Source organism: Empidonax traillii, unplaced genomic scaffold, assembly GCF_003031625.1.
Source record: "Empidonax traillii isolate 1590-97213 ecotype Southwest subspecies unplaced genomic scaffold, ASM303162v1 scaffold101:size1699134, whole genome shotgun sequence".
Classification (NCBI taxonomy): domain Eukaryota; kingdom Metazoa; phylum Chordata; class Aves; order Passeriformes; family Tyrannidae; genus Empidonax; species Empidonax traillii.
This window is the reverse complement of record NW_020955294.1, coordinates 253186-277843: the sequence shown is the minus strand read 5'-3', so window position 1 is coordinate 277843 and position 24658 is coordinate 253186. Positions and strand designations below refer to the sequence as shown.

Below are 24658 nucleotides of genomic sequence, written 5' to 3'. Positions count from 1 at the left end.
AACCAGGTTCTGACCCTGTCACAGCAAACGGGGCTGGGTGGTATCGAGCCTTCTTGATGTGTGTGTGTACAGAGCCATCCCAGACATGTTGTTTACATTTTATAGCAGTTTTGCTCTAAGGAAAAAAACTGGCACCTCATGGTGCAACATGCTCCCTATGGAGGAGAGGAGGTTGGAGCTTGAATACTGATGAGTGGCATCTGCAGGGAGGGGAATGTGGTCTTGAGTGTCCTGGCAAACAGACACTAGAGGAGCACGGCGTGAGTGGTCAGGTCCACACCTTTGAAACACTGCTTTTCTCATTATTAATTTAGAGTAACAGAATCATTAGGGTTGGAAAAGACCTGCAGGATCATCGAGACCAACCTTTGACCCATCACCAGCTTGTCCCCCAACCCAGAGCACTGAGTGCCACGGCCAGGCCTTCCTTGGACACCTCCAGGGATGGGGACTCCACCACCTTCCTGGGCAGCCCCTTCCAATGCTTGAAAACTGTTCCAGTGAAGAAATTCCTCCTGATGTCCAACCTGAACCTCCCCTGGCACAACTTCAGTGTCCTCTGGTCCTATCCCTGAGAGCTGAGCCCAAACCCCCCTTGCTCCCCCTCCTGTCAGGGAGTTGGAGAGAGCGAGAAGGTCCCCCCTGAGCCTCCTTTTCTCCAGGCTGAGCCCCCCCAGCTCCCTCAGCTGCTCCTGCTGCTCCAGCCCCTTCCCAGCTCCGTTCCCTTCTTTGGACACACTCCAGCCCCTCAATGTCTTTCTTGCAGCGAGGGGCCCAAAAGTGAACCCAGGATTTGAGGTGGGGCCAGCACAGGGGGATGGTCACTGCCCTGGTCCTGCTGGCCACACTATTCCTGATCCAAGCCAGGTGCCATTGGTCACTGTTGACCAGCAACCTCAGTTCCCTTCCCGGTGTTTTTGTGACCCAAGGGCCGGACTTTTCCCTTCTCCTGACTGACCCTGAGTTTGCTGATGATAGGAGCGCACAACAAAGTGTTTATGAAGTTCTCCATCCCATCTTGTCCTGTGTCTGTCGTGGGAGAGCATTTTCAGCCCAACCCACCCCTTTGCCCACCTCAGCCCAACTTTGGTGCCTGTTGTTTTTCAGTGCCCCCCGCGTCCCACGCCGTCGGTGTGTGACAGCTTTGTGTGACATACGGAACTGATGGCGTGTTTCAAAGCTCCTCACACTTGTCAGAAGCTTCCAGTCTGTGTGCTAGTCTGGAAGCTGCTGATCCCGAGGCTTGCACTTGGCAAGGCGCAGTAACACGATCCATCTGCTGGCTGTTGAATTGGCAATGAAGGAAAACAAAGTCCCTGTAACAAGGGTACCTACAGGAGAGTTTGTGACAGTGATGATGTTCAGGGGGTGTTTTTTGTAGAAACAATTGCGTTCTAATTCATCTCCATCAAAGGGTGAGTGTTTTAAGTCACGGTGCTGAGATCTCCCAGGGCCTTGGATGTCCCCACCACGGGGTACCAATTTCACCTTTGTCACCTCTTACGGTCCTTAAGGTTGGAGAAGAACCTCTGAGATCATCAGGTTCAACCCTTAACCCAGCACTGCCCACTCCACCACTAAACCATGTCCCTAAATGCCCCATCTACACATTTTTTGGACACTTCCAGGCATGGTGATTCCATCGCTGCCCTGGGCAACTTGTTCCAATGCTTGACCATCACAACGCTGTGCCTGAACCATCAGCAGCATGAAAGGATCTTTGTTCTTTCTTGGCTTGAGTGGTGCTGTAAGAAAAAAAAACAAATCACTTTTAACTGTGATGGTAGACCTTCAGAAATCCCTCTAACACAGAGATGATGCTGTAAACGGGACACTGCTGAAGCTGGAAAACCTCTGTGGGTTCCAGGTTTCTGTAGTTCATCACGGGCAGGCCACTTTCCTGTGTCTTGATTTCCTTAGCCCTGAAGTAGAAATTAATGTTGAACTTCCTTTCTAAATTGTCCCAAGCCCCGCTGTGATTAAATGTGCTGTGTTTGTATGTGCTGAGTGGTGTTATTACATCATAAGACCACAGTGAAACCGAAAATTAAAAGTGGCATTGCAAAAACACGTCTTTGGAACAGAGGGGGTGGCTGGGCTGTTGGAGAGTGTTTATTCACCGTTACAGGGAGATGGCAACTGGTCCCACAAGAAACACGTGCACTGAGGCCTGAAGGTCCCCGGGGTGGGAGCGGCTCAGCCAGGTCCGTGTGTCACGCAGGGCTGTGCTCGCACACACCCGCGAGTGATCCCACCCCCAGCGAGCTCTCCCTGCTCAGGTGTTCTCACTGTTTGGAAATTCGTTGTTGGGAAAACATTCCCAGCCTCCCAGCACGTGGTTCTCAGCTGTGTCTCGGTGGATTGCAGGTCCCAGGGGGCAGAGTCTGCCTGGGTTTGCCTCCCCCGTTCACTCAGTGGAATGGGTACCGATGGTTTCGTGCTGACTCAGAGCTCAGAGATAGCCATGAGGTTTTTTCCTCTTTTGAGCATCCCTGTGTAGAAAGAGCTATTTTTACCTGAACCTGAACCTTTCTAGCATTATTCCTGACAGGAAAAAATAAGCCCTTTGTGCTTCAAGTCAAAACCAAAAGAAGGGACCTTTCCTCGGAGGTGCCTGTGATCCTCTCAACCTTTCAGGAACTGAGCAACAGCAGCCTCTGAATGTGCCTCTGTCAGTGCCTCTCTTCCTTCTTGGTTACACTGTGGTGACCTGCTGGCAGGAGAAACCCCTCTCTGAGGTACAAAGGGTTGGTAAGTCCATGTAAGAAAAGAGCAAGTGAGACAGAGGGAACGGTGTCTTTGGAATTGCTGGTGGGTCAGAGCCTTTCCAGGGAACAGCTGTAGGGTCAAGCTGGGAAATTTTTGTCTGGATGGAATGAGGAGAAAAATAAGAGTCTGCTTCCGGTACTCAGGAGCTTTTTGTGGCTGCTAAGTACAAAGTCTGCAGTTCTTGCTCTCCCCTCATCTCCGTTGCTTCCACTGCTGGGGGATTTACTCTTCCACTGGATACACAGGCAGCTCTTGGGCTTGGGAAGTGTGTTTTGAACAGCAGCTCCCTGGCCATAACCCCTGCAAGGTGACTGACCTGCAGCAGCAGTTGAGGCTGAGCAGGATGGTTTCCTCCTCTGGTGGGTGTTTGGGTGGGAAGTGTAAGGTTTTTTTTTTATTTTCATGCTGGCGGATTGTTGTAATTCCAGCCATGCACAGCAGAAGCTTGTGCACCCGTGCAGGGTGGGACAGGCATCCAGAGGCAGAAATAGCCACCAGGCCATCCTGTTTGGGCAATTCCACTCTTCCTGCCTCCTCACCGCAGTCGGCACCTCGGCCACAAATAAAGACAAATGAGTTCTGCTGTTGAAAATACCTGCACTTAGAAGAGCCTCCCTCCTCCGTGGGGTTTGTGATGTGTCTGTTTATTCATCCTTTGCTCACACGGTAATTTGCTCCTGCAGAAATGTATCTCCGCTCCACCCCGTGCTGGGACTGAGCCACCTCCGCTGCCACTGCTGGAGGTCCTTTCCCAGGAGAAATCAGCTGTGCCACATCCACGATGGGCCTGCCAGAGCCCTGCCTGCCCACAGCTGCTCCTGCTGCCATCACTGCCTTTGCAGGAGCTCATCCCACATCCCAGGGGGTTTTTAACTCTGCCCTGGCTTGCACTCTCCATCTCTTCAAGAGCTGGAAATACTCTGAGATGCCCCCAGGTGAAAATAGGCAGAGGAGCTGTTGATTGGGAAGAGGCAGAAGCAGTGCCAGTGCTCCTTTAATATGAAAGACTCGTGGCCGTGGGCTGAGCTGAAGCAGCAGCTGCTGAGGTGTCACTTTGGTGTTAATTGGGGGGTTGGTGAGTGCAAGGAACAGAAATTGCTGTGGAAGAGGGGAGAGAAGCCAGGGAGGAAGAGGCTGGCACAAGTGCCAGGCTCCTCTACTGCAATGCCTTATGCCCACTCCTACCAACTAACCCTGTTTCTGCTGCCTCTCTCTCCAGCTGAACGTGCTGCAGGTTTGTGCCTTCTGGGTAAGGGCTTTCCTTTGGGGTGTTTAGCTGTGCCACAGCCTCAGCTCCTGGTCTCAGGTAGCTCAGGTTTCCATCCCACCTGGAACTGTGCCCTCCATCCATCCCCCTCTGTTCTGCCAGCCAGGCTGGGCTTCAGGAGCCTGGGCTGTCACTGGCAGGAGTAATTGCAAAAATTGATTCACAGGGAATGCCTGTAGCAGGCAAATCCCTCTGACAGACCACACAGCCATCAGATTCTGCATTTATTTGAGTCAATCAGTGCTCTCATGCATATTTGGGTCGTAAATACTCTGATATAAATTGCATTTATTCTTGTGACAGCTGTGTTCCGTTACCTGTTATTTATTTGGCTCCGTTGTCCTCTGGTTTTACACCTTGTGGAGCTGTCAAGTCAGCTGCTCCCCACTGACAAAGCTCACAGCTCAGAGCCTTCCAAAAATAACCCCTCCAAAGGGATTTCAGCAGCAGCAGCAGCAGGATGGACGTTGTTGGGAAGTCATTGGGCGATGGTTTTTTTGGGGTTGTTTTATTGGAAAGAGGAGCTTTGTGCTTTTTGTCTGCTTTTTTTTTTTTTTCCTCCCCAAATTCCAGAATTAGACTTTTCATTCACGGCCCAGAGGTCATTGATGCCAATAATTAACGGGAATTTTGGGTCTCACCCCCCGTGTCTCGCGGCTGAATTAATCAGGTTATTCAGGATCTGAAATGCTGGGATGCTGACTCAGACCTTCCTAATTTTCCCCTGGAAGCTTTTTTAGCTTCACATCGTACGAATGGCAGGAGATGTGATTTGGAGATGGCTGAATTGCTGTGTCCTTCCAAAAGAAAGGTCAAACTTGCAGTGGGCACAGCGCTCTGGGCGAGTCACGGGCATTTTCTGCCACATAACCCTTCGTGCCAGGCTGCTGCACCAGCCTTGCAAGGTGCCAGTGGCTTTGGTGTTAATTCAGGAAAGCATTTAATCATGGAATTGATGACTCTGAAGTGCCCAGTATAAGCATGTGCTTAAGTGCCTTGTTGGAGCAGGGCCAGTGCAGATGCACCTTAGCAGAGCAGAGATTTGTGAGCCACTTCTGGGTGTAGTTTCTGTGTCAAACAGAGAGGAAAACACTCACACTTTTATTCAACAGGTTTTATTTGCACAAGGGTTTGGGGATAGATGCAGGCACTGAGTGTTCTGTCAATAGGGTTTATGTGTGAGCTAAACAGCAATGCTGTCCACGGCATTACTGCTGAAATATCTGTGATATAAAGCTGCATGTGCTGCTTTTCAGGTCCTGCCATTTCTCTGTTATCTCCAATTATTTTACTCTAAACGGAAAAGGAGTAAATCTGTAATTTAGATCAAATATCACAGTGCAAAAAAGAAACACACTGGTATGGCTCCCGAAATGTGGATGCAAATGGGGATGTATTATTTATAAAGCAGCTTTGACATCTTAATGTACTGAAGAAAGGAGAGACATTTAGTCATAGTTCAGCATTCTGCACGTTTTTGAACTATCTTAGATCATCATCCATGAAAAATTCATAATTTGGATCTTACTTTAATTTTATGCTCACATTCCAACTGGAGAGAGTTTGGGGGGGGTGCCCTTTGCTCTTGTCTTTTTTTTTTTAACCTTTTCTATCCCCCCACCCTGTTTTGTACAATTAAAAGCAGACAGCTGGGGTTGGGCAATGCCAGAAGCCCACCCTGCCCTCCAAGAACTGCCTGATAATTAATGAGACCCAGACCTCTGACCTAAAGAGGGATCTCCAGGTGTTCTGGTGTCCCACCCAAGTCCTGGGTTTGCTGAACACAGAGAAAGTTAGAAAGTTTGTGCTGCACAGCAGTAAAACCCATGTAGTTCCTCCGATGTGGACAGACAAAATCCAGGGATAAATCAGCTTAAAACCTACCAAGTTGCAATCAGGAATGTGGTGTGAGTGCTCCCCTTCAGGTGTTCTCAGGGGTGTCAGTGGTCAGGTTGTTTTGAGCTGGGCTGGAGGAGGGAACTCTGAACTGAGGTGATTTTGCAGAGGTCACTGTGTCGAGAGCCTCATTCCTGCATGACAGAAGATCCTGGGTTAATGCTTTGAGGGTTTTTTTTGGAGGGGAAACAAAGGGAAAAGGTGAACTTGTAGTCCTTCAGATGAGGCCATTCCTTTGTTGCTCAGTGATGGGTTTGGATCCCAGCTCAGTGTTGGCAAAAGGACCAAATGAAGGGATGGGAGTTTTTAACTGCAGGGCTGGTGCCAGTGGGGTGCCAGTGGGGTGCTCACTGGTTCTCCTCACTGCTTCATGGTTTCTTTCAAATACTGCTTGGAAGGTTGAAGGATGAAAGAACCTTTCTGTGGCCCATTTCTCTCCAGTGTCTGCTGCAGGAGCCAACAGGGAGCCCTTGGCTTTGTTTTCTCGTTGCTTGAAACTCCTTCCAACCTCCACTTCACCTTCTCAGTGAGGTTTAGGCAGAAGCTCTTGATTTATTCTGTCCTGGTTTTGCCCATCCCCAGATCCTGAGCTCACAGCAGACTCCGAGGGGCTGGTGCTTTCAAGTAATACGAGTTCATGGGTCTGAAGCTTCTCTGGGAATGAAAAATCTGTTTGATTAAGGAAACACCGACTTCTGAAAGCCCATCAGCCTGTGCAGCTCCGTAAGGCAGGGCTGCAGACTGTCTAATTAAATGGAACTGCTCTCTGGAGGATTTGGTTTGCAGAAAATTAGTTTTCATGTTCTTGGTCTGATGTTTATTAAACGTTTCTTCCCCTTTTTCTCTCCCTTGCAGTTTTCATCTGCAGTTTCATGGTGGCGGCCCCGATCTTCGGTTACCTTGGTGACCGTTTCAACAGGAAGATCATCCTCAGCTGTGGGATCTTCTTTTGGTCAGCTGTCACTTTCTCCAGCTCCTTCATCACCGAACAGGTAAGATTCTTTGCAAGGGCTCTTCGTGTCCTGGAGAGATGGACAAGGAGAGTTCCTGAAAAACTCCCCGTCCCGGAGCGCTCAAGGGGAACGTGTCCCCCTGGTGTGTATTTAACATTTAGCATGTTGCTTTCTCTGACCTTTTGTGGGTGAAGTGTGCTCTGTGTAACTGTGTTTGCTTAACTGTGAAAGCTGCTGTTCTTTGGTCATAAAAAATAGCAGATGAAGCGTATCCGAGCAAGAGTTTCTGTTGACACAAGGGCTTTGTTTTGAGGGAGATCCTAGAGAAGCTTTAAAAAGGCTTTACAGAAGCCTTGGGAAAAGGAACCCGTGGCTATAAGTGGTTCTTTTGTCTTCTGGTGTGTAACAGAAGCCATTGGAGTTCTTTTTTTGGGAAGTCTGCTCGTGGTTGTGGAGTAACAGAATGCAGCCAGCAGTGGTTTTACACGTGGACTTTGGCTCCTGTCCACAAAGGCAAAAAAGGTGGGTGATAAAAGAGAGATTAGATGTGGTTTCAGCTCCTTTAACACTGGCTGATGGGTGTATCTGGGGAGCTGCTGGTGGAGTTGTCAGGCTCTGCACAGCTCCTGTGCCGCTCCCAGGACCCCGTTCTGATCTCCCCTCCCCACAATCATCCCCCTGTCTGCCAGAGCCACTCGGAGGGAACAATGATCTGGCACTTTTGGGAGGGGGAAAATACCCTCTTGTTTCAATCATATCATAGAGGAGATTTAATTGCTGCAGGTGGCAACATTCCTGGGGAGACGAATCACAGCTCCTGGCATCATCAGCCTGGTTTCCCCCGGGGAGGGAGGGCCATTCCTCCTCCTTTCTGCCCAGCTGCGTTCCAGGGATTGCAGCCTTGTGGTCACGCCTCAAGAGTGACAACCTGGGACTAAAGCTCCCCACCCTGGTTCCTCCTGCCCACCCACGGGCTCTGCAGTTTCTAAGAAAAGACAGTTCCCACCCAAAGCAGGCAGGGGCTCTTACATGAAGGTCTGGCTCTCACGTTGGATTGGCTGGTGGAAAATGCTCAGTGGCCAAATGTGGAAGCCTTTAACTCAGTAAATTATTCTGGTTTATAGCTGGCCAGGAAGCATCCTTTCCAGAGGAAGAGCATCTCTCACCTAAAACAGAGAGGCTTTTTTTGGGTTTCTTTCTTTATTTTATTTTTTTTTATTTATTTATTCTTTAAATGTCTCTCATAACATTCTGCAAAAGTCTCTGTGATCAGAGCCCAGAGAGAGAAGCAGCTGTGAAAGAACTGATAACCTGCTTCTAAACACTTCTCATGGCATGGACATACATCATGCTCAGGTTTTCATCAACCCTTCTGCAGTGGACATGGTTCTACAGCTGGAATGAGGGGGACTCTGGAACTGGATTGATGTTTTCAGAGTTGAATTTCAGTTTGAGGATTTCGGGCTTAATACCTGAAGTGGTTGAGGGATTCATATATAGGGTCATTTGTATACAGGAGCTCAGGGTGGAAGTGGCATATTGTTAGCCCAAGAAAGGGAGAATAATGCTTTTAAAGCTGGATTATGTTTGGAATCCAGACACCAATGTTTTGGACATCATAAGAGAGACAAGATCACAATAGCCAGGCCTGTGTCAATTCATGCTGGATTTGCATCAGCACTAACTCTGGACCCAAACTACCATTTTGATAGAAACCACCCTAATCCACTGTCCTGATTTTCCTGGGATCCTCAACTCTACCAGAAGACTTAGCTATTAATCCAGAGGTCTCACACTCAACTCTTGTAATCGACTCCAGGAGATGATGGAAAACTTTGCAGCTGCTGGAAGGCTGTGCTTTACCCAGTGGCTCCAGCAGAATAATCCCAACTTCCCATAGACTCCTTCCCAATTTGATATCCATGCTGGAGGCCTGGTCTCCAGTGGGGAAGTCATGCTACACTGAACAAGGTGAATTCCTGACATAGTGGTGAGGAAAAGGGGCAGAGAAGAGCTGCTGCAGCCTTTTTCTTCATGTAATGACTAACTAGGCACCTCTCCTGAGCTTTGCCCTCCAGGATTCACTTGGGGAGCAAAACACTGGCTATTCTCTCCCATTTTTTCCCCCTTTCCTTCCAGGCTGTGTGTGTGTTTGTCAGGGAGGAGGGTTGGGAGCTGAAATTATCCACAGCTCTTTTCTGGCACAAATAAAAGCAGTGGTGAAGGCCCTGTGAGTAAGAGAAGTGATCCCATCCAAGTCCACATTAAAAGATGGAGGAAGGAGCAGGTTGGCAGAGGCTGAGCCCATGGAAGAGCTGCACAGCAAACTCCTTGTTGTGGCAACACCAAAAATACCCACTTAGGTGAGAAACAGTGACCATTCAGTATAAGCAGCAAACTGTCTTCAGGGATTGTCTTTCTTCGGATTTGGACAGTGACTGGTGCCTCGTGCCTCCTGTCAGTGTGTAATTAGATAGAACTCACAGCACAGAGCTCCAGTTCGGAGGGTAAATGGGAAGAGACAGCTCAACAAAGGCAGAAAGCAGCTGCAAGAGCTGCTGAACTCTAAAGGCACCCAATTTGTAAAGGGTTCTGGTAGCCTGGTGGTAATATTAGTTCCTGGCTAAAATTTAGATGCTGAAGGAAACCGTATTATGTGAGTAAATATGTAGATTGTTTGTAATTCATTGGGCAAACAAGTGCCCAGCAAAGGCCATGGTAATTATTATCTGTCCTGCTTGCCATGACACCTTGGGGTGTGGGGCATCCCTTGGGTCACCTGTCCCAGCTGAGCCCCCAATTCCTGGTGCCCCCCAGCCCCTGACTGGTGGGAGAGGAGCAGAACAGCCCCTGACTCTGTGTGAGCACCTGAAAACACCCCCGTGTCACCAACACTGTTCTCAGCACAAATCCAAACCGTGGGCCCCCCAGAGCTGCTGGGGAGAAAATTACCTCCATCCCAGCCAAAACCAGCACAAAAGGGCTGGAGCTTAACAACAGCTCAGCTAAAATACTATCTAAATGCTAAAATACTGTCTATTTTATGCTGTTTGGTTTAAAAAGAGTCACTGAGAACTGAAATTGGGGGTATGTGCTGTGCAGACATGTAGTTGTTGGAGAGCACTGCATAATTAAAATATCCTGAGTTATTTATTATCAAATATCTCTTGGTTCTTAACATGGAATAGGGGCCATCAAACAAATGAAGAGTGGATCTCTCATCTCACAAGGCAAAAAAAAAATGAAAATCAGGCCAAAATTTAAGGGTAGCTCCAGAGCGTATAGGAGGTGATAGTTACAGAAAACAGCAAAACAGAAACAGGAGAGAGATGTTTATAAGTTTGGTCACTGTTCACAAGGTCTTATATTACATTTAAACCAAATCAAAATAAGAAACCAAGTGAGTGCTGTATCACAGAGTAATTCCATAAATACACCTGGTTCAGTGGATAAAAATAGCTTATGGCAAATGTAACTAAAGGACATCATCAGAAGTAACAAGGCAGAGATAATATTGAAAAGGTCACCTTTTATTCTGTCAAATAGTGTGATCATTTATGTTAGTGCCGAATTCCTCTGTGGAAAAAAAGGATGGCCCTCCTTCCTGCTCTGTAACGCTGTTTAGCACTTCCTAAAATAAAAGGTCCATTAAGAAATCATTAAAAAACATGCTCATTAACCTAAAATTAGGTAAAGGTGGTACGTATTTAGACATAACTCAAGATTAACTCCATTTATAGAAACTTCAGTACAGTGTGTATTTGTATTTTGGAAGTACAACCACCTGCCTGTTAATCAGCCCCACACCTGCCAGCACACAGATTTGGGCACTTTCACGTCCAAAACCCCTTTTTCTGTAGTTTTTGGCTTTTGCAGAGCATTTGGGGAAAACACTGGGAAGCAACCTGGTCCTCAGGGGTGATCAGGCCACGTGCTGGGAGTTCTTTTGGCTGCTTGGATGGCCATGTCTGTTAGTCAGAATAATAATAATTATTCTTAAATTGCTTTGTTTGGGCAGCACTTTGTCTTAGGTGAGCCCTGGATTTTGGTGCTGGATTTCCTGGCACGAAATTCCAGGAGATCAGGACGCCTTTTCCTCACGGGCAGGACATCAGTGTCTTAAAGCAAGGGAGGGCCTGCAGGTGGAAATGAGTCCAGTCCTTTAAAATATTGCTGTTTCCAGGTAAATATCTTGAATAAAGCACATTTCTGAGTCCAAGGCTTGCTGGTTTACACGGGAGCAAAGGCTCCTGCCCAGCAGGGATGCTCTGGGAGGTTGGGGCACCCAGGGTCCCTCACTCCCAGCCAGAGCAGGCTGTGGGGACGGGGCTTTGTGGGAAATGGCAAGACCAGGGAAACCAGGAGTGTGCTTTTGAACCCCTCAGTTCTTGGCTGATACTGCTGTTCAAATGTTGATATAGTTAACAGGATAAAGGCTTTATGCTCCCACTGCAAGTGAGTCTGGATAGGTATTTCTTCTAGTGTTGTTTTCTTTCCCTTTCCTTTTGATTTATCCTCCGAAAAAGGAAGCAAACAGTCCACTGTGGAATTCCACTTAGCCTGCAGTGCTTGCTCATGTCCTGTCTTTCAGACTTGCCAGATGTATTTTTATTTCCAAAGCTTGTCTTTCAAGAGGTGCCTGAAAGAGAAGCACCAAATGACGTGCAGTGTGGAACAATTGGTTAGCTGGGTTCATTTTAAAAAAAACATAAACATAAACCAGCCACCCCCTTGAAACAATGATTCACTCCAAGGGGGAAGAGAAGCCTTTAGTCTTAAGTGCCCTGGCAGAAGTTGTAATATAAAACACACTCCTGTGCCTGTGCTGAGATAAATCCACAGTTTGAAAACCAGAAGCAAACAACACTAAAATCCCCAGGCTGTCCTTTTGTGTGTCAGGAGAGCACTGGGGGTTTCCTTTGAAGTCACCGTGAATTACTGGAACGTTTATATCCCGCTCTCCCATCCCATTATTTTGGAGCAGAGCTCTCTTTCAGGAAGGAGGCAAAAGGGATTCTCCCAGAGCTCTGTGCAGTCAGCACGAGCGTTCGGTGCAGCTCAGGCAGTTCCTGCCAGGCTGTTGCTGAACTGCCACGGGCTCTCCGTGGCCAGAGCTGCTGGGGGGCTCTGCTGTGCTTTGCCAGCCTTGGATGTGGCCCTGGCACCCTGCAGACCAGCAGGTGCTGCTGGCATTTGGATTTCTGCACGTTTGCCCCTTTGCTAGACTGCTCAGGGAAAATATTATCCACTGTGCCTCTCTGAGCAGAGAGGAGATGAGGTGGGTGATGCAGAGCCCCGGTGCTGCTGCAATCTGTGCATCTGCTCCCTGGTTATCAGGGCTCCAGGAGAGCTGCTGTGCTGGGGGCACTGGGATCAGCAGGTGCCCGCTGAAGGAGGTGCTGTGCTGGGTTAGGTGGCTCTGATGTCCCAGAAGAGGGAAGGAATGAGGGCTCTCTGCTCTGCTCTGCACTGCAGAGTGGAATTCTTTATGGACTGATTCTGCCTCGTGTCCCACTCCCATATGTCTGAAAGCAGATGGCTTGAAGAGAGTCAAGTCCCACAACCCCCTTTAGAATTAAAGAATTGTTAAGTTTGGAAAAGTCCTCTGAGATCATCAAGTCCAACCATCAGCCCAGCACCACCACCATGTTCACCACTAACCCAGGTCCCCAAGTGCCACACCCACGAGTTTTTTCAACGTTTCCAGGGATAGTGACTCTGCCCCTGCCCTGGGCAGCCAGTGCCAGTGCCTGACAACCCCTGCTGTGGAAAATTTTTTCCTGATGTCCAACCCGAACCTCCCTGGTACAACTTGAGGCCTTATTCATTTAATAATGAAGGACTGACTGAGCTGGTCTTAAGGGATACTGGGCATCTGTCAAGTCTGCTCTAGTCTTCAGCACAGCTGATTCCAAACACTGTGTGGGAAACTGTTTTGCTGTAAGAACATCACCTTCTCTTGCACAGACAAGTGGAATGATTTGAACTCTTGGATCTTGGGTTCTCGTTGTTCCCTCAGACTTTGCTGACCCAGGACAGAAGAGCTGGGAAAAGATTTATATAGATGAAACAGTTGCAGAGTGCAGAATTACTGTCATGGATTTGTCTCCTGGTTGCTTTACATTCCTACCTTGTCCCTTTTGCACCTGTCACTCCTCCAAGGGAAACTATAAATGAAAACCAGATTAAGGTGTTCTCAGAGCAGCAACGCCAAAAAAGCCAATCTGTGAGAGGAGGCAGCTTTTCATAGGTGTTATCAGAAATTGGAGTGTTGCATTTTCTGCTCAGTGTTGGTTTTTTCCATCCAGTATCTGTGCCTGTGTATCTGTGAAGCGTTTGGGAAGAGTTATTGAAAACACAGCTGGTGATGAGCAGGAGAGAGACAGCACAGCTCCAAAGCTTCCCCAGGAAGCTTATTCCTGTGATGAGGGAAATGAACTGCAAGGAACTATCCTAAGGAATATCTCTGCCATACATTGCATTTCCCCCCTGCAGAGTGTCTGGAACAGGACTGGTTCTGTTCTGCCCTCTGGGACCTGAAAGCAGTCAAGGTACAGCCCTCAAATCCCACTTTCCCCTCGCAGGGTCAGTCTGGCACCAACCACATCCCATTCAGACTCCTCAGATCACCCCAGTCACGTACTGCTGTGTCCAGAAATGTGCCTCCTGCCCTCTGCCACCTCCTTTGGGATCATGAATTGGTTTGAAGTTGTGCAATGTGTGAATCAACCCCTGTGGATGCTGAGAGGAGGGCTGTTTGTCCGAGCTCAGCTGCACTGGGTGTGGAGTGGAGGCAGGGGCTTGCACTGAAGTGCCAGGCCTGCCCCCTCAGGGCTCAGGCTTTTTCTAGAGCAGGTGGCCCAGAGGTTTGTGCTGGGACAGTGTCAGGAAACAGGCTCAAAGCTCAGTGCTGATTTGCAGAGGGTCTCAGTGAGGACCCCTGTAATCACCTGCCCCTTTTCAGAGAGCTGTTGGTTATCTGGGTTACTGGAAGATGTTGAAATCGTTACCACAGGGTCTGTGATTGTGGTCCTGATTCACTCCTTCTTTGGAATTCTGTAGGAACCTTTGGTGTGTCTTTGTGGGGGTTGAGTCAGACCCTGCTGCTTTTTAAATCAACACACATTGGGTGCAGTTTCAACAGACCATGAAAATGCTTGGTGACAGAGCTGGGGACTGTGGGGCATGACAGATCTTCACAGGCCAAAGACCTTCCCAGGTTTGCCCCATTTTTATGCAGAAACCTGGATTTACAGTCTCTGTGTTGAAGAGTAGGAAGGCTCAGTTGCTGTGCCAGTTAACGGGTGGTGTGGAAGCAAAGCCTGGCTGTGACTTGTTGTGCCTGAGCAGGAAATCTCACCTTGCACCTTTTGCTGGGGAGGCAGAGGGAAGAAGGCATATTTATTTTATTTCCAGGCTGAGTGTGTGTCTTGGAAACATTCCTTCTTCTTGTCTTGTCTATGAAAATGGACGTTCTGCTTGTCCTGCTGCAGCAGAGGGCTAACCCCAGGGCATGCTGATGGAACACAAAAAACATCTTCTTGCTTCAACTCTGTCTTATTGGAAGTCTCTATAATGCTTCAGCATTATGTTCTATAAATAATTATTACAGCATCTTAAGCTCAGCCTCGTCCAAGGCATCCAAGGAATGGAAGAAAGGGAAAACGCTCCCTAAATGGGTTGGGATTGAATCAGTTGGTGGGAAAAATAAAAAGAAAAAACAAAACAAACAAAACAAAAACAAAACAAACAAAAAAAACAAAACAAACAAAAACCAACAAAACAAAAAAAAAAAAAAAAAAAAAAAAAAAAAAAAAAAAAAAAAAAAAAAAAAAAAAAAAAAAAAAGAAGAAAACAGTAAAGTAGTAGTGCTGCATGTAAGTTTTCAAACAGTGCCTGGGTGGCACCGTGTCCTTTGGGAAGAAGCTTTGCAGGTAGATGTGTGCTGAGAGTGCCAGGTTGGGGGTGCAGAACATGTCCCTTCAGGCTTCACTGGGATGGTCAAATGTGGGCCTGGAGAAACGTTGCCATTTTGAAGGCTGTGAGCTGACAGGTGGTTAGTGGGGATAGAACTGAGGCAGCTTTATGGATTGTGTTCCTGAGGCTTGGGGAGGGTTTGGTAATGGTGCCTCCCAGACAAAGCAAACAAATCCATTCATCCCAGTTTCAGGCTCCTTGGGAGGCCTGGAAACAAATCGAAACTTTCTTTTAGCAGGGCCTTGGTGGCTCTTAAAGGCTGTGCTTAATTGTCCTGAAAAAAACAGGATGCAGGAGAGAGGGGATGTGCTATTCAGGTTTGTGTTCAGATGCAAAGGTGTGGATTTGAGCCTTTCTTTGGCTGTCCTAGTTGCCTGCTGATCCAAAAAGCTGATCCAAAAGCACGAGTCATTGGAGGAAGTGTAAGTGCTTCCCAGTGGCCACACACTCTGTGGCCTCCTGGGTCCTGCATAAAGGCTGGGAAAAGAACCATTGTGTTCTGAGTCATGTGCAAATAGTGGGAAGATGGGAAGTGTCTTACAGTACCAGGTGCTAAATGAGTCTTTTGAAGTGTTGACATGTCTTTTAAATGCATAAAGTTCCCAGGCTACACAAAACACTGCATTTGCAATGCAGATAACCCGAATTAGAGTACTGCTCTCTCGACCCTGGGTAATGGATTTGGAGCTGGAAATCCCTGGGAGTGGTGCTGATCATGGAGTCTGAAGACATGATTGACGAAGTCTCGGGAGAAAGACAGTCACAAAACATGCAGATGTGTTTAGTGTGGTTTAATAGGGTTGTCATTTTGTCAAACAGGCTGGATTTGGAGAACCAAGTGAAGCTGCAGCACGACAAAAACGCGTCAATTTAATAACACTTTGAAGAGGGACATGACAACTGTTCAAAGATGATGATCATGAATGAGAAGAAGCTCCTGGGTGGAAGGAACTGGTAGATGCATCAGTTCCTCTCTGGGAATCTGAGGCTAAAAGTGAGGCATCTGTCAGATGTGGGACAACATCTTGCAAGGTCAGCCTTCCACACACGGTTCTGGGAGGCTTCTGGATCTGATTGAGTCAGCAAGCCAGGGAAGCATGAAAACAGAAAGCAGGAATAAAAAAAATTCAGAGTTTGGAGTGATTTGGATGGTTCCTCAGCAGAGTTGCCTGAAAGGGCTGACCTGCCGGTGCACTTGAATTTTTAGCATATGCAAAGCAAAATATGGCAAGAATCAGCAGAACCAGCAGTGTGGGGAGAGAGGCTGGGACTGTAAGTTTGTGCTCATTTCATTTAAACCTTGAAGGATTCCATTAAAATGTGTCCTTCCCAGACTCTCAAAGCTTGTCCTGCCCTTGAAAATGCATATAGTGGAGGCAGAGCACTCACACCTGGTGTCTCAGTCAGCTGGCTGTTGCTTTTTCCAAAGAAATCACAGTTTCTGCAGTGGTTTCAGGGATGGGGACAGGGGGTTGTGCTCTCCAGGAACCTCCAATCCACCCTGTCTGTCGGATTTGACTCAGTTTTGGGTTATTAATTGGTCCAAACCAAACACTGTGAGCCAGGACAGCCCATGGGGTTCATGGGGTTGGACCTCACATGTTCCTGTGGACATCACTGGAGGTGGAGATGTTGGTAGTGTTGGGTGTCAGTGCCTGCAAGTGTTTGTTCTGAAAAACCTGGGATCTGATCCAAGCTGGTTGCTTGGATTGAAGGCTTTGCTTGTGGTTGGAACAACAGTAGCCTGTTATTGCCCATCAGTATTTGGTTCTGTGTCCAGCAGCCCGTATTCCAACTGCATTTCTGAACCTGTGCTGTGTCAAGAACCTTGCAAAATTACCCTGTGTTTCTCCCAGTCCCTATTTTGGGGATTATGGTTGTGTTTGCAGGTCTCAGGAAGGGAATGGTGATAGTGCCCAATGCCAGAGATGTCTGTGGCAAGTGCTGGCAAGTGTGTCCCACCTGACAGATCTGGAACAAAAAGCACCAGTTTGCTTCCACCCCAGGACTGTTAAGGTTCTCGGGGGAGCAGTTTTGGAAGATCCATTCTGGCTGAGCTGTGGGCAATGGTTTTGTAACGGGGATAAGCGGCCGCTGTTTCAGCCACGTGAAGTGCCTGAGCTCCCACAGCCAGGGGTGGAAAGAAGTGCTTTAACTCCATGTTCCAGCAGGCACTGGGAACACAGGGCTCTTTATGATCCCTGGGATTTATTTAAAAACATCAGTCCTTTCCTCTGAGGTCTGTTTTACAGCAGTGCTGCTGTAGCCCCCCACGGGATGGGGGCTCTGGTGAGTAAGCAAACCAATCTGGTGCCTTCCTTCCCATTCCATCTCATCCCATCCCATTCCATTCCCCTGTCATTAATGCAGTATTAATGACCAAGGAATTGTGAAGAATGTAAATCTCCCCCCAATTTGCATGTCATGTCATATTTTTACAGGGGTCAGTGGGATGAGGAGCCCTTCAGGGAGGGAGCTGAGACGCTGCTTTGTCTCAGCTGAGGTTTCTGTCAGGACCTGGTGGAGCCTCCTCCTCCTCACCCAGAGTCTTGTAATGGCATTTCCTGAGGGATGGAGAACGGGAATGGGGCTCATCCTCTCTTTGTGCTTCTCAAAAATGACTGAGAAGCACCAGGAGGTTCCCTCGGGTGGGTTTGGAGGGCGGGCAGTGACGGGAACTCGGATTTCAGAGCCTGCAGGTTCAGCGCTGGAGGGGAACTTCAGCGTTGACATTTGTGAGTGGATCAGAAAATCTTGCTGCTGATTTCTGTCCCTGCAAAGAACAAAGCAGCTCCCTGCTGGCTCTGGGAAGTGCTGGGGGAGTCTTGCTACTTCCAGGGTGGTTTGGGGTTTGTTTTTTCTCTCCAGAGCACTTAATTAGGTGCTTCGCTTCAGAGATTATCTGTGGGTATGCAGTTGTTAAACACTTTAGTTGCTGATTGAAGGGTTTGCTGAGTGAAAAAAAGGAGTATCTTACAGTCTTTATCGGTTATTTTTATATATTAAATAATAATAAAATCTCATGAAATGAGGATGCTTTAATCAGCCAGATTCTTAAGTGCATTTCCAAATAAAACCCTCCACATTCAATTAAGTGTGTCTGAACAGGCCACCTGGGAGAACTAAAGCCATTAACAAATACTAGAGACAATCAAAGGAGAGGTGAGTGGACTTTGCTTCATCTCCCTTGCTCATTTCTATATTTAAATATGTATTCTGGTCTCTCCCTGCTTGCTGTAGTCTCTCTGCTCCTGGCAGGGCTCCGAGGACCAGCTGAATTTTCCCAAAAGGGAATTGTTCAAAGGTGAGGTGTTCAGAGCTGAGAATCAGGGGGACACTTCATGCATCCAAATGATCTGAAGTTTGGAAGTGTTTGACAAAGTGTGACTGGAGGCTGCAGAGGAATCAGAACAGGAGAATCAGACCTGCTTTAGAAGCTGCACCATAAGTCCATCCTAACTGCAAAGAGGTTTCAATATTGGCCCTTGAGCAAATGATTAATCAAATGGGCTAAGGTTTAGTAACTCAGTAGCTTGCTGTGAAATCTTGGTGTGGTGTAGTGGTCTCATCTGTAACCTGGCTATAACCTCCATCCAGCACATATATATATATATATAAAACTCTCTACAGTATTTCCTCTCCTTTAGTTAGAGAGGAGTTAGAACCATTGCTGTCTGCAAAGGTGGGGCATGTGACTTTGTGGTCCATATTTAGGTTTGACACAGCATTCCCATCAAGTGTGTGCACCCAGGGCTTACATCCTCCAGTGGAAGCCAGGTGTTTTGATTATATGTATTCAAAATCTGTAAAGCCTTAGGCATGCACAGAGGTGGAAGGTGTACTCAGGCTTATCTGTTCTGCTGTGGCCTTTGTCATCCATCCAGACACACAGAATGGAATTTCAAACATCACCATCATTGTTTAATGTCATCCTGTCTCGGTGTCCCTGTTTGACTTGGAAGCTTCGAGATTCTTCAAGGTGACCCCCTCGTTCCTGGGAGGGCTGAGGGAACTGGAGCATTTGGTGTTTAAGCAAATATGTCCCCTGCTTTTGTGGTGTCATTCCATTGCTCAGCTCTCCCAGTGAGTCCCAGCTAACGAGTTTGCAGGGTGAGTGTGCAGGAGCCGGTGCTCTGAGTCACCACCCCGATACTCGCAGCCCTGGTTTGGGTGACATCACGGTAATGGGGCACCTTTTCCTGCCTGTGTGAAAGGTGTGGTGTGGCATCTTCAACCACTTGGATCCTGCAAAGCGCTGGCACAGCTGGGAGAACCTGCTGGAATGGAAGAAGAGGTGTTTGCCTGGGCAGAAAACCCTGGCTGTGCCCAGGGAGGGCAGATGTGTGCACGTGAGCATGGCGCTGAGCAGCCCTGGGGCAGATACGGAGCCCTGGGGGGTTCACTCTGCTCATCTCACCCCCCCTTAGCGTGTCACATTTCTCTCTGATCACTTGTGACTGCCCTGCTGGCCTGAGTGCTCAGTGCAAGGCTCAGCTGCAGGAGCACAGCACAGCACAGCTCACCTGAGCTCGCTCCAGGAACTCGGGGAAATTCCATCAATCCCAGCGCTTTCTCCTCGGGTTATTGGCACTACAGACACTCACAAATCTGGATTTTCATGATGCTGAGTCCCCTTTTACAGAAGCTAAAATGTCAAACCCGTAGGAGTTTGACTCGATATCGTCACGAGGACACAGGTGCAGGTGCTGTAGCAGGATAAAGGTCCTTCTTTCAGACCAGCAGCAGCAGTTTGTAAGCGTGGCTTGCCCTGGTGCTGTGCCCACCCCGGGGATTTGAGCTGGGCTGGCTCTGTCTGTGGGATCTCATCGGTCCATGTGTCCCTCATCTGAAAGCAGCATCTGTTCAGCTTCTTTTGAGACCCTTACGAGCTATTCCACATTCAAATGCAAATACTTAATAACCCAAGCTTAAGGATCATATGATTCTTTAGACAGTAAATCTGGTGGTTCAGTTGTACACATATTTGGCAGATTATAGGTTTATCACTGGCAGCTAATCTTTTAAAGAACTGGGGCTTAACTCCTTTTGTTAACTAATTAAAAAAGAAGGAACTTCAAGCTGTAATTAGACCTATTAAAACATGTGTTACTCACTCAATGGTCTATACAACCAGGATAAATGCATAATTAGGAGGTTTCACCAAACATGATTAAAGCCAGTCATGTGTCCTAGGCCATCAAACATCTATGTGTGTGTGAGATTGAGAGTAAACTCAGTATGTGATATAAACCATAATGTACATTCTAGAGAAAATACATGAACTGCCTTGGACTTGATGTTCTTGGAGGTCTTTTCCAAGCTAAATGATTCTGGGAGTCTGTACTGTAAATATTTAACTCAATCATAAAAGCTGTTTTTCAGATGTGAGTTCTGGAAGGGTTGTGTCACACCCATAGTTTGGGGTATGTGGTGACAGTGGTGGCAGTGATGGGACCAGGTCCATCTGAGCCCGTGATCTGTCACTGTTGTTCCCTACAGCTTGCTGATAATATAAGAAATTTAGAAGTTAGTGAGTGGAGTATTCCTGTTCTTGATCAGCACATTCCCCAGGGACATAAGGATTTGTATCCCTTCCAAAACTCATGTCTGGTCTGGGGGATTAAGCTTCTTTTTTGTTTGGGTTGTTGGTCTTCAAATGACAAAGTAGTAAATTCTTCAGCTTTGTGGCTAGAGGGTATTTTTCCTTCCTCATATTTAGGAGATGGGAAGAAAAGCCAGGTCCACTGACCTTTTGTACCTCACATTCATAGGTGTGAGTGCTTTCTCCCTGCAGTGCTTTCAGGTGATGTCATTCCTTGAAGGGAAATTCCCAGGAAGGCTGTGGCAGTTCTGGGTCTCTGCAGCCACCGTCCTGTCCATATGTGGATGATTGATTGGAATCCTCCCTGGCTGGTGTCTCACCAGCCCTTTTGTGGCACAGACAAGCTGGAGAGAGGGACTGGGAGCACTTTTGCATCCTGAGTTGCCACCACCAACCCCTTTCCCCATGCCCACATCCAGGCTGGAGCCTCGAAGCTGTCTGGGCAGCAGGGAGGGGGATTGATGCCATGAAGTCATTCCAAAAATCCCAGTGCAACTCTCCAAACCAGGAGATGGTGACAGCTCTCGTGGAGGTGCAGACATCTCTGACACGACTGCTAGCCAAAATTAAATTGTTGGCTGTCACAGCTTTTTGTTTCAAAGAAACTTTGGTTTCAAGCACCTCGTGTTCAGAAAAACACTGAAGTGTTGGGGTTGCTGGGCTTAACCTGCAAGGAAGAAATTAGCTCAGGTCCTGAAAGCTGACTCAGATATTTCCAGTTTTCCTGCCAGAGACCTATTTGCACTGGTAAACAAATTACAGAAGAGTTCTCAAGTCATATAGACAGGAACAAGCTCCTTCAATATATACCAATTTCTGCTGGGGGAACAGTGAAATTCAGTTAAAGCCTGAGCTGCCTGTTCTGCTTTTAGGCCCAAGAGATACTGCAGAGAGAATTGGGCTGGTGTAAGCCCTTTTTGTGTCACTAAACTGCTGAGAGCCCCAGGGTCAGACAGTGCAGAGGAAGCGGTGGAGGTGTCCTGCTGCCGGCTGTGGAGGGGAACGGAGCTTCCTCTGCACCTGTCACATCGGCCTTTGCCTTTGTTTGTGCTGGTTGGCATGTCCACATCCACTGGGAGAGGAAGAGGGATGTTCCTATGGATGCATGGGTTTAGGTGCACACAAAAATAGCAGCTGTCTGTACTTGCACGCGTGGTGGTTTCTGGACCAGTTTCTAAGCGGTTCCTGTGGTCCAAATGAGCAGCACTGGAAGAATTCTGGAGTAATTTTTTTTGCTTGTGAAAAGCAAAAAGACAAGGCCCCCTCATGGAAAGGACCAGTTTTTGTCCCAGGGGGCTCCCCAGCTGTGCCTCTTGAGAGACAACTAAAACGTGAGTTTTGAGTGACTGACTAGGGATGGAAGACGGGGGGTCCCATCTCGCTGTGACAAATTACTGCTTGCTTTTCTTGTTTAGGTTCCAACAGGGTGACTGTTAGCCAAAGGTCCTGAACAACTGCATAAGAAGAGGAATTAGCTCTTTAATCCTAAATCTAGAGCTCCAAAACCAGGCAGAAGAATTCCCTAAATTGTTTCAGGGTTTGGTGTGTTTTGCCTGGCTGTCACACCTGAGTGGCTGCACGGGCCACAGCCCTGAATATCTGACCTCAGATACCACTGAGCTCTTCATGTGGGCTCTGCTTTTTAAGGCTCCTTTCATTCCCAACTGAAGTCGGAATCTCATGACTTAAATTTGGATACCATTGCTTCAGAGAATGTAGTTTAAATATTAAACAGATATTTGGAGTGTGTCAGCGTGGGATAAGCCAGGGAGGAGGAGGAAGAGGATTTGAGGAGGAACTGGGAAAGAAGAGTGAATGCCTTACTTGTTGCAGATGATTTCATTGTATTGGGCATCTGATTCCGTGGTGTTGATGACACCAAGTCAGTCTTTTACCACAAAAGGAATGCTTTGTACAGTTTTCCTGCTCTACACAAAGACTGTAAGAGGAGAATGTTGTTTAAAGGAAGGAAATTCCTGTGCAGGGCATTCCCTGGGAGTGGTATTGGCTGGTGAGCACAAAATGATGTCATTTTTCTGTAGGTATCTCAAATTTGAGGAACGTGCATTTCCAAACCTGTCGTTCTGCAGGTGGAAGTGGCACTGTCCATACTCATCCCAAGGCCTGGCAGGTGACTGTCACCCTCCCTGTGATGCAGATCTGAGCCTCTTCAGAAACCACAGCCAGCCTGCAGTTCCCTGCTTTCTAATTCTGCATGACTAAGCCTTTCAGCATATAATAAATACTGTTGCTCATTCCAAATGCATTGGTTACCTGTGCACCAATCACTGTCAGCATATTTCTGCACTGGGGTGGTTGAGTGTTGGGTAATTGGCATAAATTAAATTAATCTGAGTCACAGTATTGCCCTTTCTGTTCCACCCACGTGTGTGGTAGGGACGGGGAGATGTGTGAGCAGCACTGCACACGCCCTGCCAGCCAACAAGGAACCTGTGTTCCCTCAGAGAATGGGCATTGGTGCTCAGCTCACGCCAAAATATGAGGAAGTGAAGAGTGCACACAAGTGTTTGTTTGGTGTGACTACAGGAATCCTCAAAAAGTTCCTTTCAGCCAGGGGATTACAGCGAGGAGAACAATGCACAGGCATCAGTGGCAGATTTTTGGCTGCTGGTGGATGTATTTGTGACCCAGGCACGTGGCTTGGTGTCTGCAGGGCACTGCCCACGTTTGTGAGGGAGAGCTGGGCCCTGGCCTGGCTCTGCTGAAGGGCACAAAGCCAGGCACTTCCCTTCACTCAGCTGTTTCCCATCTGAAGAAGGAGAATCAGTAATTGCTCATTATTCTCAAAACACTTCCATGCTTAAGGACATATCATAAGCCAGAGTCATGGAATGGTTTGGGTTGGAAGGGACCATAAAGACCATTGATTCCACCCCGCTGCCATGGGCAGGGACACCTTCCACCAGCCCAGGTTGCTCCAACCTGGCCTTGGACACTTCCAGGGCTGGGGCAGCCACAGCTTCTCTGGGCAAACCTGTGCCAAGGCCTCCCCACCTTCCCAGGGAGGAATTCCTTCCCAATATCTAATCCAAACCTCCCCTCTCTCAGTTTAAATCCCGGCTGTTCTCCTCACAGATGATCTATAGAACAGCAACAGTAAGCTGAGGATTTGTAGAGGTTACATTTGTAGGAACAGATTGTCCTGTGCTTACAACTCTGTGCACTGACTGTTGAATTTCTGCCCCTGCAATTACTCCTGGGTGTAGCTCAAGCTGCTTGGATGGCTGAGAACTTGCTTGTGCTCATGTGTCAGGTATTTAGGCATCAAAGCACTGTGCCTTATTCCTGCACAAGGCAGCACCCACAAAACTGCAGGTGCAGGGAAAGGTCAGGTTGAAAATCAGGTCTTTGCAGTTCACAGAAGTGTTGCTGAAATAGGAAAACGGGCTGTGAAAAAGAAAAAGAAATCTGTTAGATGAACCACTCCTTTTGGTCCGTTTTAGGCTGAGTTGTGCTGAATGTGAAGCACATCTCATCCCATGGGATTGAGCTTTACTCAGAAAGGCTTGGAATTCCCTGGGCAGCTCAATCCCTGCCTTGTGTGGCTCTGAGTCGTTCACCTGCAGGTCCTGCCTGCGGAGCAGGGGATGTTCCTGAGGCTCCCAGGGGAGCTCAGATCTCCTCTTTGTGCAGCTGGGATTGGGACTGGGTTTTTTTTGGGGACTGTTCAGTGCCCCTCACTCTGCCTTCCTGCTGTGAGGGGAGGTGTCTGCTGCTCTTCAGGGCAAGTGGAGTGAGATGGGTGCTTAGCACCTTGGAAAGATTCCCTTATTCCGTGGCTTTTAATGAAGGAAAACATTTTGTTTGAGGGTTTTGGGGGGGTTCAACTCCTTCCCAGTTTTGGGGTTTTACAGTCAGAGCTTGTCCCTTGGCACACCGGGGAGAGTGGATTGGCCTCAGCAGGTGCTGCTGTTTCTGGATTTCAAAGCAAACTCGGGCTGAGCAAGGCTGAGCTGCAGCCTGGGTACAAACTGAGGGTCTTCTGCCTCTTTTAAAATACATCCTTGAGTGTCACTGGGTAAACATTTTATTATTACTTTTCCCTTCATGCCTATAAATCTTCACAAAAATTATAGTCCCTTTCCTCCCAGCAGGAGACGAATGAAAGGAGCGCGAGGCTTTCAGGACCATTTTCCACTCACAGGGCTTTGTATTTCCCTGCCTTCCCAGATT

The 24658-nt window shown here is 47.9% G+C and overlaps 1 protein-coding gene across 3 annotated transcripts in view; it reads left to right on the top strand.

Moving 5' to 3' along the window:
• SPNS2 (sphingolipid transporter 2) overlaps positions 1-24658 on the top strand; it is a 120176-nt gene that overhangs the window by 49570 nt on the left and 45948 nt on the right. For all 3 annotated transcript variants that reach the window (XM_027882148.1, XM_027882147.1, XM_027882149.1), the window contains exon 3: positions 6788-6924. In XM_027882148.1, coding sequence (XP_027737949.1) covers positions 6788-6924 — 137 coding nt within the window. The remainder of the gene's footprint in view (positions 1-6787; positions 6925-24658) is intronic.